Raw genomic sequence first — 15,696 nt, forward strand, 5'->3', positions numbered from 1 at the left:
TTAAAGGGATAGTTCACCCAAAAATGAAAATTACCCCATGATTTACTCACCTTCAAGCCATCCTAGGTGTATATGACATTCTTCTTTCAAACGAATACAATCAGAGTTATATTAAAAAAACATCCTGGCTCTTCCAAGCTTTATAATGGGAGTGGATGGTAGCCCAAGATTTGAAGTCCAAATAATTGAACCAATAAAAGAAGTCCACACGGCTCCGGGGGGTTAATAAAGGCCTTCTGAAGCGACGCGATGCGTTTGTGTAAGAAAAATATCCATATTTACAACTTTATAAACCTTAATCTCTAGCTTCTGCTAACTGTCATCATTCACGAGAGAGTGGCGTCCAGCGGATGACGTAGCACGCAGGCAAATGCGGTGACGAACACGGAAGTGACGAACGTGGAAGCGCAGAGGAGAGAGCAAAACAAAACAGCGGTCACGAATTAGTAGTACAAAACGAGGATTTGTAAAGAAAAATGTCGGAGGATTTCAATATAAGCCAAGAGGACACTGGCTTTCCTTTGCTGTAAACAAAACTTGTTTCTCGTGAGACTAGCATATTCTCACCGGAGTTTACGCTACGCCTACATCATCCGCTGGACGCCACTCTCTCGTGAACGCGCGTACGACAGTTAGCGGAAGTTAGAGATTAAGGTTTATAAAGTTGTAAATATGGATATTTTTCTTACACAAACGCATCACTTCGCTTCGGGAGGCCTTTATTAACCCCCCTGAGCCGTGTGGACTTCTTTTATAATGGATTAATTCAATTTTTTGGACTTCAAATTTTGGGCTACCATCCACTCCCGTTATAAAGCTTGGAAGAGTCAGGATGCTTTTTAATATAACTCAGATTGTATTCGTCTGAAAGAAGAAAGTCATATACATCTATGGCTTGAGGGTAAGTAAATCATGGGGTAATTTTCATTTTTGGGTGAACTAACTCTTTAAAAAAATAACCATTTTTTACTTAGACCTCAAGTAAAAGTTCAAAGAACATTTTAATTTAATTAAAATTTAATTAAAATTAACATTTTAAAGAAGCTTTTATCCATTGGAAAGGTTTTATGTATCTTAATGGACCTCTTCATGGAACTGTCAATGCCAATAAAGAACCTTTTGTTTTTTTTATAGCAATAGTTGTCAATACAGAAATGCTCTGAACTATAGGCTACGATAGGTTCTTGTCTACTCACTTCCAAATAGACCGCCCAGGGCATGACCAGTGAGGCAACCAAGAGATCAGCCACGGCCAAGCTGACCACCAGGTAATTGGTGGTGGTCTGGAGAGCTTTCTCTCTAAGCACAGCAATACACACCAGAACGTTCCCAAACACAATAGCCAGGATGAGTATGGAATAGAACATGGCATAGTAATTCCTGTTCACTTCTTCAATGCCTGATATCAGGCTGTAGTTTCCCTCAGGAGTGAGAGAATGTTCTGAGTCATTCCACTGCCATTCACTGCTGCTAAACATTGCCATGAGTGAGGAAGATCTGGGGAGAGAGAAGAGTTGTTGACTTTGGGGATCAAAACACAAATATCAAGGGACAGAAGTTTTGACAACCATATACTGTAACATTTCTAGTGTGTCTGAAACCTTGTTTATATGCAGACGTCCCTGGATTTTATATTCCGCAAAGAGACTCGGAAAACACTTGACTGCTAGAGATATGACAAGTGTTCGGTGACTTCAGTTGACAGCCTTTCTGATTCACAGTGCAGCTTTTATATCTTTGAAAATTCTATTCAGCAATAAAAAAATAAGGTATCATAAAATCTATTTTGCCGTTTGGTGATCCATGCTTGATTTGTCACATCAGAATACGTGATGTACACTTGTCTCCTCCAGTGCATTTTATGCAACCCTTTACATTTGGTTTATAATAAATTAATAAATAGATACATTAAGGCTAATAATGCACACATTGATTCAAGTAAAAAAAACATATTTTAATAATGTCAGATGCATACAGCTCCGATAAACAAATTATAATTCATTAATCTCAAAGTTTAACTAAATAACAAAAATCTTTAACATGGATGATAACTGATGTTCTAAGATGCATTGCAGATCAAAAAGTTGCAAGTTTTATTTCCCAGTGCTGATATAAAGTCACCCATTGATAATCTGCACAAATGCGCCCTGAAAGCCAGTGTGAACTCATGCATTTAACCAGTGTTTTCTGGATTGCATCGATTATCATTCTGTGCGTCATCCAAGCAGCAGATTACACAGTTTACAATGTGTCTACCTGTTAAGCTTCTCCAGCGTAGAACCGAGACATAACCACATCTGAACGCACTTTCTCTGAGATGAAAGTTATCGGTCCTGTCGCGAGTCGTTGGTGCTGAGAAAGGGGCTCCATCCTCACCGCGCGCCGGGCGAGCACAGCGTATGTGAAATTTACTAACGCACAGCTCCAAAAAAATTTCCACACGATGCCTTTGTGCATTGAATAACTCTGTGCAGCCAGTATACAAATGGTTTCGCACAGAGCTTGATTCGCTCGGGTGGTTACAGTCGTGAGACGAGCTTCACTCCCGTCTCCAAGAGGTCTTTTACGCACGACGCATCTTTGTTCTCATTAGTTCAGTGCTTGATGGTAGATCAAATATATATTGAGGTAAATCCAAGTAGGTGATATAATAAAACAACATATCAAAAAGCCCAATTGTAAATCATGTCATGGCTCTAAAGGTATTCGCGTTCCGCTGACGTTTGTTCACGCTCAGGCTGTGATCACCAACGACTGTCTGAAAATAGCTGTTACCTGTGACAGACCCAGCGGACCTATTAACAGCACAATAGCTACAACAAGTTGACTTGACAATAGCACGTTAAAATGCATGTCTTATTTAGAATGAAATGCGTAATATTGGGGGTACTGGACTGGGGCTAGTTGTCACGCCTTTTACTATGGTAATATTTCTTTATTTATTGAAAAAGCCAGTTTCTATAAAGGCACACTTTTAAAGTGTCTTGGCTAATAAACATTTCCACCGTTATTGCCCAGGAAAAATGATACTGTTCATTGAACACAGGCTGCCCCAGTAGCAGGGCATGTTGTCATCCAATATGCGGTAATTTGTCACAATAGAAGCTGCCATTAACCTGTCTATTAGTAGGTCAGAGAAATACATAATAGCTATAATAAACATAAATTAAAATGTATTAATCTCAAAATAAAGTTGTCACAATGGAACCTGCAATTAACCTATCTATATACAAAATGACAAATAATATACAAAATACAAAATAAACTGTATAGAAGGACAGAAATAATATAATTGAACAAATAACAGTAAAATGTTAATGGATCAAATATAAAACCATTATTTTGATATAACTTCCAATAAAATCTTCAATAACATGTGACAACTTGCCCCTACCTGATTTTTTTCTTTTTTAAATTTACACGAACAAGGATATTATTCAACTCTTAATTAAATTTCTTAGTTGACTAACAGATTGTTTTTTGTTAATAGTCCCATTGGTTATCATTAGTTGATGCATTAACTAAAATGAGCTATCAATGAGCAGTTCATTTGTTACAGTATTTCTTTAGGCTATCCTTTGTTAATGTTAGTTAATTGTTAGTTCATGTCTGCCCATGGTCAATTAAATAATGACAACAAATACAACTTTTGATTTTAATAATGTAGTAAATTATGAAATTAATATGAAGATGCTTTTTTCTATCTAAATTTATGTTAACTAATGTTTTTTTCAAAGTTTTTCAACTTTCCAGTTTTTCCAACATACAAATCCACTGCAAGAGAAAACTAATTTGTGTAATTGGATTTTTGAGATACACTGCCTTGTGACATCTTGCCCCGGTCTCTCTCATACTGGTGAGATATGAGGTCAGAAAATCAGAAACAAGAACAAATGAGGGACAATAAAGTGAAATATAAATGTGGAATATGGAGAAAAAAAATGACAGCAAATAAACACCAGGGCCTATTTAGGTCCCCTGTGGCAAACAAAGAAATTAGTTTTGGATTGTTTATTTTACAAACCAGCTCAGAGGTGTGGACTCCATTATGGCTGGGGTGAAAGTGACACGTTCATATTTATCATAGTCTGTTCTCATCACTCAGGGAAGAACAAGGCCCAGGCTCAAGACAAGACAGCTAGCGTGTGCCAAATCCAATACCTGCAAAGCTATTGCTTACATCTGATGGACTATGCAGCCTACTCGGTCTGTAATTCCACAGTAACAGCGCTATATAAATTGACACTTCAATAATTCTCTCCAAGATGGATGAAGGAAGGTCTGTTGATTTGATTGGAGTCCAATGAAAAATGTGCCAGCCTTGATCTGTGTTCAGTATCAGTCTGACAGCTATTTACTAAGATGCAGCCGACCACATCCAAACAGCCAGCAGTGAAATGAGCACCCGAGCACCTGAGACCGTGAACCGCCGCTTGCTGGCCATAAAACGCTTATTTATTTAGCCTAATTGCATTACTGCCACCCAGTGGTAATAACGCAATGCAGAAGGACAAACTAAATTTGCACAGACGAATTATTCACTGTCCAGAGCCTTTGTGAAAATATTTGAATGAAGCACATTTGTGAGCACATATTCACATTAGTTTCTATAGCTCAGTGCTTTTTTAAAATTATTTTATTTATCTGATTTAATATGAAGGAACAGTTATTTGAAGCATTTTTCTGAAATAGATTATATTATGATTAATATGGATGAGTCATTAAAACAATATTAAAAATGACTCTAATACACTAAGTCTTTCAGAATCACATCTTTGCAAGTGGCAAAATATGAAAATATTGTCAGTTTCATCAGTTTTAACTGTCAAAATTTAATTTTATTTACCTATTTCCAGGTGGTCCAAATCAATTTGCACTGATTATTTTTAAATTATTTTAATCATGCACATTTGTAAATATGCATATATAATCACATTTTTGCAGTCCAATGGTTTGAGTCATTTGATTCAATCTGAAGGAGCAATTTTTCACGTATTTATCTGAAATAGGTTTGCTCCATCCGTTTTCTGATCAATTAAATATAATTAATATAATAATAATAACTGATGTGTTATTATTCTATTTGAAGCAACTCTAATACACTAAGTCATTCAGATTTACATAGTTGTAAATAGCAAAATATAAAAACAATAGTCAGTTTCATCTGTAAAAATGTCCAAATTCCCAAAAAAATGGTCCAGTGATTAATCAAGCAATGTCGAAAGCCTTTTAAAAATATTTTAATAATGCAGATTTGTAAATATATATATTCACATTTGTTTTTACAGTCCAGAAATAGTTTGATCCGTCTGGTTCACTGTGAAGGAGCAATTTTTTCAAGTATTTATCTGAAATAGCTGCTTCATGTATTTTCTGATAATCGCCTTATTAAAATATATCATATAACAATAATTGATGAGTCATCAAACTACATCAATAATGATTCTAATACACTAATTAATTAACAATCACAACTTAATGAAATATGATTCAAATCATATAATAATTGATGAGTCATTAAACTATATTAATAATGACTGAGATCTTTGTAAACAGCAAAATGAGCAATTTCACCTGTCAATATTTAATTTTATCTTCTATTTCCAGATTAAAGGTCCAGTTAAAGTGATTGAAAATGTGGCTCAATTAGTCCTGTTACTTCTTCTCACGCTCTTCCCAATCAATGTATCCCCCTGCATAATGCCGTGCCCTGAAAAGACAAAGAAAACAAGTAGGTCCTCTAACAACAAGGAGTATTTAATTAATTGGATCATCCACATGTTATGAGTTCTGGGCTTATAATGAGATCAGTGTGTATGTTTTCAATAGCCTACTTAGAGAATCTCAGACGATGAGCGATTTCAAGAGCAGTCAAACTCCTTTTCCCGCTTCGGCAATGGAAAACTATGTCATCGTCTTCCTTTTTAGGGGCTTTCACCCCAAATTGCTGTTGAAACTGGAGTGGTGGGAGTTTCAGTGACTCCTCAAGCTGTCCCACTGAGAGATACATAAAAAACTGAGAGTGAATGTGCATACTGAAACAAGAAACACTGATTCTTCACTTCAGTAGTGACTTACAAGGAATGTTGACAGAATCAGGAATCCGGCCAGCCTGGAATTCATCTGGATTCCTGACATCAAAAAGCTGCACGCCGTGATTGGCCAGCATAGCTTTGAGCTGTTCGTATGTCACAACTGACACTGAAAATGTGAAAATCAATCAAAATGAGTTGATATAGAGTTGAGATTCTATTATTGGCAATTAATGTTCATTAATTAATGCCAGTAAAAATCATGCAACATAAAAACAGCATTTTGCTAAAAAATCCTGCTATTCATGGTTAGTAGACACATAAAGGCTGTGGGTTTGGTTAGTGGGATACAAAAGACAAGTCAAACAATTGTTTTGCTATAATAAGCAGAAACAAAAACAGAACAAAACTATTGCTAAGTGGTTTAGTCAGTACAACTGACCACACTTTAAAGCACAAAGCAGTCAATAAATAATTATTGACTGCTTTAAAAACATAATAAATACATAAATACATTCATTCACTTAAAAGAGTGCATACTTTGACATGTGTTATTCATGAATATCATGGTTAATTATCAAGTAGAGATAATTGGCAACCAAAGTCCAGAGTTCCTATATAGCCTAATAAATTGCCCTTTATACCTGACATCACAGCCTTCACTTAGTCTCTTTATCTTTTATCATGTTAATAAATGGCTCCTTTAAATATACTGTAGCTTTTGGACTCGATTTATAAATAAAATGACAAATAAATAAAATGATGAATAAATACGTCAATATTATCAACATTGGTATTTCTTAATTATAACTATGTATAAATATGAGTAATTCTTTTACCCCACCCCTCCTCTAAATGAAACAACAAGTGAAAGAAATGGCAATGAATGAATTCACTTAAAAGATCACATACTTTGATGTGTTTTAGTGAATATCATGGTAATTTATTAAGTAGAGATAATTGGGGATTGGACCAAAGTCCAAGGTTCCTATATTATAAATGACCCTTTACCTGACATAGCAGACTTTACTAAAATATGTCTCTTTTATATATGTTAATAAATGGGTCCTTTCAATATAGCTTTTTGACTGATATTTTAAGTAACTTATATTTGACTTACATTTATAAATAAAAAGCAAAATAAATACCATGACAATGAATGAATCACTAAAAAAGTCAATAAATAAAAAGACAGTAAATACATAAATGCATACACAAACTATAAATAAATAGTCAATAAAATAAATAAATATATTAATTAATTAACTTGAAAGATTGCATACTTAGATGTGTGTTTTTCGTGAATATCGTGGTTAATTAAGTAGAGCTAACTGGGAATTGGAACACAAAATCTAAAGTTCCTGTAATAAATCACCCTTTACCTGACATTGCAGACTTCACTGAAATACGGCCTCTAAAAGTTATAATGTCTTGCAAAAGATGATCAGTTTTATCTGCAATAATTAAATCCACTTATTTTGAGAGGCTGTAAGTGCCTCCTCCACCAGCAGCTCTACCTGGATCAGGTTGTCCGTCACTGTGATTGACGGTTGAAGTCTTCAGTCCACATGCTGAGATAACCGGTTTATTGAGAGCAAACACGCACAAACGACGTAAAACCTGAAGAGATATCACTGGTGCAGTCACAATGACTGCAAATGAAAAGTCGGTCTGTCTGTTACCTGCTTTTACGGGTGAAGACAAGACAGATTATCTGCTGCCCTCTAGCGACATGTAAAGGACACCTGGAGGATATTTTCAGGAAGGATGAGACGATATGAGGGTACTTTTTGCCTTGTAATTAAATAGGCCTATATCTGATGTGATGTCTACAATGTACAGCGTTAAGGGATTCATGAGATAAAACAACAATAGCAGTGTTGCGCATCGCATTATCTTATTCAGGTTGCCAGATCCCTATTATTGATGACTGTTAGTTTTCCAAAAATGTGTGATATATATAAAAAAAATCTATTTTACATGGTTAAACTCTGTATTATACAAAATATTTAATATATGTTAAAGAATACGTCCTTTAAATATAGTTTTTACTTTATTTTAGACTTAATTTTTTCTGTACATCTTTTGTTTAAACTATTAGATTTATATAAAATCTTTGTAGTGTAAAAAGAGAAACATTCAACATATGGTGCAGCGAAGACTATAAACCTCGTTACTAAGTGTTGCCAGATCTTGCTGGAAAAACACCTGCTCGGAAAAAATAAATAAATAAGACCATAGTCAACCATAGTAATGTGTGTAGGTGTATGTGTACACGCACACGTCTCTCTCTCTCTCTCTCTGTAAATAATCTCGCTTTCATTCGTGCATGTATGCATAATTTGAGCAGGGGAATAAAGAAAAAGAAACAAGTTTAAATCGAATAATAATAATTGTATCATGTATAGTGCATAACTTAGGCTATACACTGAGCATATGTGACAATTGCGATCAGTAGGCTATTCAGTTAAACTTTATTTATTTGATACAGAGGTCATAAAGCACTAGCAAGCCGAAATACGTTTCGTTGACCTACATAAACTCAAAACATCTCTCCACCCGCGATTATAATCCATATTTATAAGCTCCTTTATAAAAAAAAAACAAACAAACAACTGGGTTTATTATAAGAAGTGGACATGGCAACACGGTTCGTTACACAAAACTGGCAACACCGAGAACCAGACATGCGCTTCGCACACGATGTCCTCTCCCAGTGCGCATGCATGCGCAGTTTCACTATACCGGCGGAGGCAAAACGGTTGCAGCTTAAACGACGCAGGGATAAACGAGACAGTTTTGACAGGTCAGTGCGCCACTGTGGATTATTTGTGTTTGAGTGGTTTTATTCCATCAATATGATGTTAAATTCAAAAGATAAAAATGTTAAAACATAAATTCAAGCCAGCAGTCGGACAACCTTGTCGTGTGGGTTAGCAGGGGAGCTAACAGAGGCTTCTGCGCAGATCTGGGAGGGGGAGGCTAGTCTGGCGTTAAAACGATATTACCAACAAACCTGCGCTTCAGTCGATGGTCACGACCATGTGAGGACCTAAAATGACATTTTATTGAATTTAATCGATCGTCTCCGCTTCACAGGCGCTATGTACGGTTGGATTTGTGTGTTTGGCGGGGTGTTTTTAGGTGGAGATGGTTGGATGGATCGCTCCCCTTCACTGTGGGCTCAAGCGCCACTGCCCATGAGAAGCGGGTTAAAGACAGATCCAGGCTCCGTTTCTTGCTAATATCTTAATATTCTTTTTAGTAATTTAAGGCAAAACACCACAGGTGAATAGAGTAAAATTGTAACTAATAGATGTCACTGTACCGCCCCAGTTGGTTTATCACAGTACATTAAAACAACGACAAAAATAACGACTTTGCGTTTCTGAAATATTATGCTTAAATATGCATATGTGGCCATGGCTAATTAAATATGCACTAATTTGAATACGTTTCCAGAACAGCAATCTGAACATTAGATAAAACCAGGTTCATTTTTTTGTTTCATTTTGACGACGTATTTGGACAAACAAATTGACAAATAAAGGTTTTTACAATTTTTTATTATTTTATCACTCCATAAATAGAAAAATAATGTCAACAGGTGAATACAAATGAACAAAAATTAATACAATTTGATTTTATATATATATATATATATATATATATATATATATATATATATGTGTGTGTGTGTGTGTGGGTCTGAATACTTTCCGTACTCACTGTATATATATATATAATTTTATATAAATCAAGTGAATGATATATGGACAATCCCTCTGTAAAAACCATCATAATATAGAAAGGAATAAAATTGGAAAGTTTGGTTTAAGTTCTACTGAAGTAGAGATGCATGAGAAAAAAAACTCATTTTGAGAAAACAGCCTCATAAAGAAATTGAAATCTACAAATGCAAATAGATAAAGTGTTATTAAAAAGAAACACTATTTATTTTGCCTGTTTTCTTTCCACTAGTATGAAAAAGTGTTATGGAAGCAAAATAGCCCAAAATCCCTAAACTTGGCATGAAATGAAATATATATATATATATATATATATATAATATATACACTCAAATACTCAAACAAACAATAACGTCTTATTAAAATCACAGTATTTACAGTGTTTGAGAGAATCAGCCTACAAATACCTTACTTTTAGTTGATTCTACAGGAGAAAATATTTTAACAATAATAAAACCGTAGCTCGCTTGCTCCGTCAAAGGAAAGAAATGCAACATTAGTACTGATATTTGGCATGTGTTGGTATTTTTATTGAGCACAGTGAGCTGAGAGTTTGTGTTCTTACAGCTGTTCAAGCGCAGAAATGTGGCCACAGTGGAGGAGGATGGAACACTGGAGGATGATGGGATGTTGGACAGTGGATACCTGGAATCACAGGCCAACAATATGGACCAAATCACGGTGAGAAAGATAATAGTTAATCAAAGTGTTTTACTTATCAATGAAAAAATCTATAATAGATTATTACCATTTCTGTCTTTCCATCATCAAAGGGAAGTGCTATTTCTCAGGACATGATACAGATGATCTTCTCCAGTTCCCCAGAACAACAGCTCATAGGAACACAGCGCTTCAGAAAGCTCTTATCTAAAGGTGAAAGACCCTGAAGACTGAAATTCGTGCATTTGCATAATAATATTTATGATAAAACGATGCTAATTCCATCTTTAACTCTCCATTAGAGCCTAATCCCCCTATTGATGAGGTTATTGCCACCCCTGGTGTCGTGGAGCGATTTGTTGAGTTCCTGAAAAGAAGAGAGAACTGCACGCTACAGGTAAGCCGAGCATGCTGTATCTAAGTGATATTAACATGAACCATACAGCCTAGAAGCAGAAGAACAGCCTGCAGACATATCCCGTAAGTCAGAGCAGTGAGACAGCGAGTCATCCGGCATGGATCTCTCCCGGCACATGATCACACTATTGGAATGTGTATATTCTGCAAGTCTCCTCGCTATCTTTATTTAATCCTCTTGGCTCTTGAATGGTGCATTAGTGAATGCTTTTCTGCAGTATGGTGACAGCCGTCCTGTCTCTGTGCAGTTTGAAGCAGCGTGGGTTCTGACTAACATCGCCTCAGGAACATCCCACCAGACACGCGTGGTCATCCAGGCTGGGGCGGTGCCCATTTTCATTGAGATGCTCGGCTCGGATTTCGAGGATGTACAGGAACAGGTGAGCAGCTTGCTGAAGGGGCACAAATGGACCCAGATAGGTATAAAAAAAAAAAATAGGACTAACTTTGTGATTGAAACTGTCTTTTTGCACTGCAGGCAGTGTGGGCTTTAGGCAATATTGCAGGTGACAGCACTGAGTGCAGGAACTATGTTCTGGACTGCAATATTCTACCCTCTTTAGTACAGTAAGTCATGCAACCATTTGTTTTAGAACAACTGTACTGTTGAGTAGTTATTCTAATGATGCAAATTCTCATTCTCAGGTTGTTGGCTAAACAAAACCGTCTGACTATGATGAGGAATGCAGTTTGGGCTCTGTCTAACCTGTGCAGGGGGAAAAACCCACCCCCAGATTTTGCCAAGGTAAAAGTCACCATCCATCCAGTTTCCATGCAGTTCAGTACAATTTATTTGTAGAGTGATTTTTACAATATACATTGTTCCAAAGTAGATTTCTAGAAATGGAAGAGTAGGGATGAACAATATATCTCTAATATATCTGTTAAAGACTGTTCTATAAAATATATATATATATATTAGTGCTGTCAAACGGTTAATTGCATACAAAATAAAAGTTTTTGTTTGCATAATATATGTGTGTTCTGTGTATATTAATTATGTATATATAAATATACAAACATACAGTACATATTTTGAAAATATTTACATGTATTACATGTCTATATTTATATTCATACAATTTATATTATAAATAACAATTTTTTAAAACATTTTTCTGAAATGTATACATGCATGTGTGTGTTTATATATACATAATAAATATACACAGCGCACATACATATATTATGTAAACAAAACTTTTATTTTGGATGCGATTAATCACGATTAATCATTTGATATATATATATATATATATATATATATTAGGATCAGGATTGGATATTTAATTGTGCCAAGCTCATTTCCCCCTTTTTACATTTAGGTTACCTTTATCATCATATTACCGCTAATTTTAAAGACTAATAATTTACGCTGTTGAATATAATCTTTAATGAATATCCATTTTTCATATTGTACATTATAATGTTGTGATGCTCAGATTCACTTGTAGCGATTTAAACAGATTGACCTTAGTTTTGAATTTATTTATACAAAGTAGTTGAGAATTTTGAAAAAAAAAAATTAATGTGCCATTTTTTATGTGATTACATAAAAAAAAAATTGTTGGTGTGTTATCGGACTTGTAACATTACTGAAAAATGCAAAATAATTATAATAACAATGCCTTACAACCTACCATTCAAAAGTTTAAAGTCATTATGATTTTTTTAAAAACAATTTTAAACAAACTTTTATACAGCAAGGACGTGTTAAATATAAACAAACTTGTATAGTGTTACAGTAGATTTCTGTTGCTAAAAATGCTGTTCTTTTGAAATTTAAATTCATCAAAGAATCCTAAAAAATGTCTAATGGTTTCTGCAAATATATTAAAGAACACGTTTTCAACATTAATAATAAGAAATGTTTCTTGAGCACCAAATCAGCACATTAGAATTAATTCTGAAGGATCATGTGACACTGAAGGCTGGAGTAATTATGCTGAAAATCTAGCTTTGCTGTCACAGGAATAAATTACATTTAACAATATATTAAAATAGAAAATAGCAATTGTAAATTATAAATATACTTCATCACATTACTTTTTTAACTTTATTTTTTTTATCAAATAAATGTAGCCATGGTAAGCATAAGACGTTTTTTAGTGTGTGTTTGTGGAGTAACAGTGGTTGAGGCTCAAGTTGAGAAATCTAAATATTGCAGGAAGGGGCAACCCACAAGCAACTGTCACATTATTGTAGCTTGAGACATTTGACTAAAGCACATAAATTATTAACAGCCAGAGGCCTATCTTTACAGTTAGAGTGGCTGAATCTGTTTGACTATTAGCTGTTATTGTACAAAACACTCTTGCGTTGCTTTGAATAAAAGCATCTTCCAAATTAGTGTATGTAAATGAGGAGAGCACGATAGATGAAAGTGCCTGATAAATGATAAGCAAGCACATAAACAGCCATAGTCAGTTCTTGCTTCATTTCACTAGCCACAAACATCAGTGCTATTGCTGTGGGTGGCATGCACACGTGTCATAATGGTCATGTTTGCTCAAGCTAGAACATGTTATTAATAATTATGCTTAATTACTTAAGTTAATGTTGATTTGATAGTTTAATGATAATGTGAATTCATTTTTGTTTACATTACAATGACATTGATTAATGTATAATAAACAAAAAATGTAAATTTTTATTAAACCAACATAAATCAACATTAACTTGATTATTAAGTAATTTAATTAAATCTAATTAAGTCACAAGAGTATACACACCTTTAAACTTAAAGTGATATCTGAGTTGTATTTGTTTTTTAATGCAGGTGTCGCCGTGTCTCAGCGTTCTGTCCTGGCTGCTCTTTGTGAATGATACCGACATTCTGGCTGATGCATGCTGGGCTCTTTCCTATCTGTCTGATGGTCCCAATGAGAAGATCCAGGCTGTTATCGACTCAGGAGTCTGCCGCAGACTAGTGGAGCTGCTGCTGTAAGACATGAAAAACAGATGGAAAGAATAATGAATATTTTAATCCAGTGATTCTCAACCATTGTGACTCCAAGACCCAATTATCAACAACAATATTTGAACGCCCCATGACTCTTTCAGTCGTTTGTGATTTGCTTGATACCAAAAAAAATGTAGAGCTTGGCATAACTTTAAAAATGTATATTCATTATAAAAATGCAGAATGAGTTATAAGATTTCATACATTTATATGACCTTTCAAGTCTATCTCATATATCCAGGGTTTCCAAGACTGGAAACCCTTGTTCCTTAAAGAAAACAAGTAAAGTAAAAATAAGAAATATCTTGGTTTTTAGTTGTTTTAGCTGATTTTTACAATCTTAAGAATTAAAAATTAAGAATTTTGCTGAGGCCCCCTAATGGACCCAAGCCCCTCCAGGTTGAGAACCACTGGCTTAGGCTTTTAAGATAGCTTCTCTCCTTTGTATTTTTATCGGTGCTACTTCAAATCCTTAGAATGACAGCAGTTTTCTGAGCTGTTGTTTTTATGTTTTTCAGACATGCAGAATATAAGGTGGTGTCTCCTGCTCTGAGAGCCGTGGGGAACATAGTCACAGGAGATGACCTACAGACTCAGGTAAAGCAACTGTACTTTTTTGTCCTCTGCAGTAATGTTGTATCCATTACATGCTTAGGGTGTAACATTATTTGTTTTCTCATGAACAGGTGATTCTTAACTGCTCTGCCCTGCAAAGTCTTCTTCACCTGCTGAGTAGCCCAAAAGAATCCATTAAAAAAGAGGCATGTTGGACCATCTCCAATATCACAGCCGGAAACCGTGCACAAATACAGGTATATGCATGTTTGCAGTTAACACATGAATGTTAGTTTGGGGGATTTTCACACCAGGCTCATTTGTAGCATTTATTTCGGAACCTCGCATGTTTTCTGCCTTAGCTGCATACCTGCATAAAGACATTTTTGGTACACTTTGAAATGTTGCCTTGTGAAAGCAAACTGAACCAATGCAAAAAAAAGGGGTTAAAGGGTTCAGGGGTTAAAGCAAAAAAAAAAAAAATCCTGAGCCTGAATCCAATGACTGTGGCAACTTTAACATTTGAAAGGATACTATGGCAAAGTTATTGCTTTCCTTATTCAAACGGACTTTTTTTTTTTCATGAATATATGGTTGACCTGAAGAATGAAAGCTATATCATACACTTGGAAAATAATGAGCTATATCACCGCTTATCGACACTAGGGGTGTGACATTACATTTAGCTCACGAGATGAGACAAAATACAGATACTTGGTTCACTAGAACGAGACGATATTTTAATACTATTTTAAAGAAATTTTCAATGACAAAATATTTGTCTTTTAATTACAAAAAGTAAAACAATGCAGTTGTATTTTGAAATATTTTAACTAATCTAGGGCTGCAACTAATGATTAATCAGTAGATTAATCAAGTAATCAACTGATTATTTTGACAATTGAGTACTCTGATATTTTTTAGTAACACAAATAGACCTTTTTAATTCGTTTTTCTATCTAAATATGCGCTAGATGGACATCTTTGACCATTGCGTCTCGCAGCTTTTTTTAACGTGTCGCGCTTCTCCATTCATCAGGGCTGCGACAATTGATACTATTATGTGCGTCTCGTGTTTATAAGAGCAAAAAAATTCTGATTGGCTAGTAATTAGGGGTGGGGGAAAAAATCGATACAGCATAGTATCGCGATATTTCAGTATTGACAACTTAAAGCTGTTTATGATGTTGGCAGCACAATATTTAACCGGAAGGGTAAAAATGACGGTTATTTTCCTCAGTTACGGCTCGTTAGCTCTAGCTTTCTGCCTGCTTCAAATCAGATACAGAGATGAAATAGTGCGGTAAGACCACATTTATTT

General features: G+C 35.0%; 3 protein-coding genes across 3 annotated transcripts in view; 1 reads left to right on the plus strand and 2 right to left on the minus strand.

Moving 5' to 3' along the window:
* The window catches only part of LOC107654199 (D(3) dopamine receptor-like), a 15,905-nt gene extending 13,603 nt beyond the window's left edge, over positions 1 to 2,302 (minus strand). Inside the window, exons 1-2 of the mRNA XM_016441169.1 lie at positions 2,257 to 2,302; positions 1,197 to 1,497 (exon numbers count right to left, since the gene is read on the minus strand). Coding sequence (XP_016296655.1) covers positions 1,197 to 1,497; positions 2,257 to 2,297 — 342 coding nt within the window. The 5' untranslated portion in view covers positions 2,298 to 2,302. The remainder of the gene's footprint in view (positions 1 to 1,196; positions 1,498 to 2,256) is intronic.
* Positions 2,303 to 5,620: 3,318 nt separating this feature from the next.
* On the minus strand, positions 5,621 to 7,553 carry LOC107654200 (thiosulfate sulfurtransferase/rhodanese-like domain-containing protein 1). The gene is made up of 4 exons (XM_016441170.1): positions 7,415 to 7,553; positions 6,079 to 6,201; positions 5,835 to 5,997; positions 5,621 to 5,710 (listed from the first exon to the last, which is right to left on the minus strand). The coding sequence occupies exons 1-4, from the start codon at positions 7,419 to 7,421 to the stop codon at positions 5,656 to 5,658; spliced, it is 348 nt and encodes a 115-aa protein (XP_016296656.1). The 5' UTR covers positions 7,422 to 7,553; the 3' UTR covers positions 5,621 to 5,655.
* A 256-nt stretch (positions 7,554 to 7,809) lies between these two features.
* The window catches only part of LOC107654188 (importin subunit alpha-5-like), a 14,129-nt gene continuing 6,242 nt past the window's right edge, over positions 7,810 to 15,696 (plus strand). Inside the window, exons 1-10 of the mRNA XM_016441157.1 lie at positions 7,810 to 7,815; positions 10,349 to 10,462; positions 10,555 to 10,654; positions 10,744 to 10,838; positions 11,107 to 11,238; positions 11,337 to 11,425; positions 11,504 to 11,603; positions 13,638 to 13,801; positions 14,339 to 14,417; positions 14,507 to 14,632. Of these exons, the coding sequence (XP_016296643.1) occupies positions 7,810 to 7,815; positions 10,349 to 10,462; positions 10,555 to 10,654; positions 10,744 to 10,838; positions 11,107 to 11,238; positions 11,337 to 11,425; positions 11,504 to 11,603; positions 13,638 to 13,801; positions 14,339 to 14,417; positions 14,507 to 14,632 (1,005 nt within the window). The remainder of the gene's footprint in view (positions 7,816 to 10,348; positions 10,463 to 10,554; positions 10,655 to 10,743; positions 10,839 to 11,106; positions 11,239 to 11,336; positions 11,426 to 11,503; positions 11,604 to 13,637; positions 13,802 to 14,338; positions 14,418 to 14,506; positions 14,633 to 15,696) is intronic.

Source organism: Sinocyclocheilus anshuiensis, unplaced genomic scaffold (genome assembly GCF_001515605.1).
Source record: "Sinocyclocheilus anshuiensis isolate Anshui unplaced genomic scaffold, SAMN03320099.WGS_v1.1 scaffold655, whole genome shotgun sequence".
NCBI classification, from domain to species: Eukaryota; Metazoa; Chordata; class Actinopteri; order Cypriniformes; family Cyprinidae; genus Sinocyclocheilus; species Sinocyclocheilus anshuiensis.

Excerpts from the sequence above, each read along its gene's own strand:
- LOC107654200 (XM_016441170.1), bottom strand. Across the intron at positions 5,998-6,078 it reads TGATTCTGTCAACATTCCTT|TGGGACAGCTTGAGGAGTCA; the intron begins GTAAGTCACTAC and ends TGTATCTCTCAG. Across the intron at positions 5,711-5,834 it reads CATCGTCTGAGATTCTCTAA|GGCACGGCATTATGCAGGGG; the intron begins GTAGGCTATTGA and ends TTGTCTTTTCAG.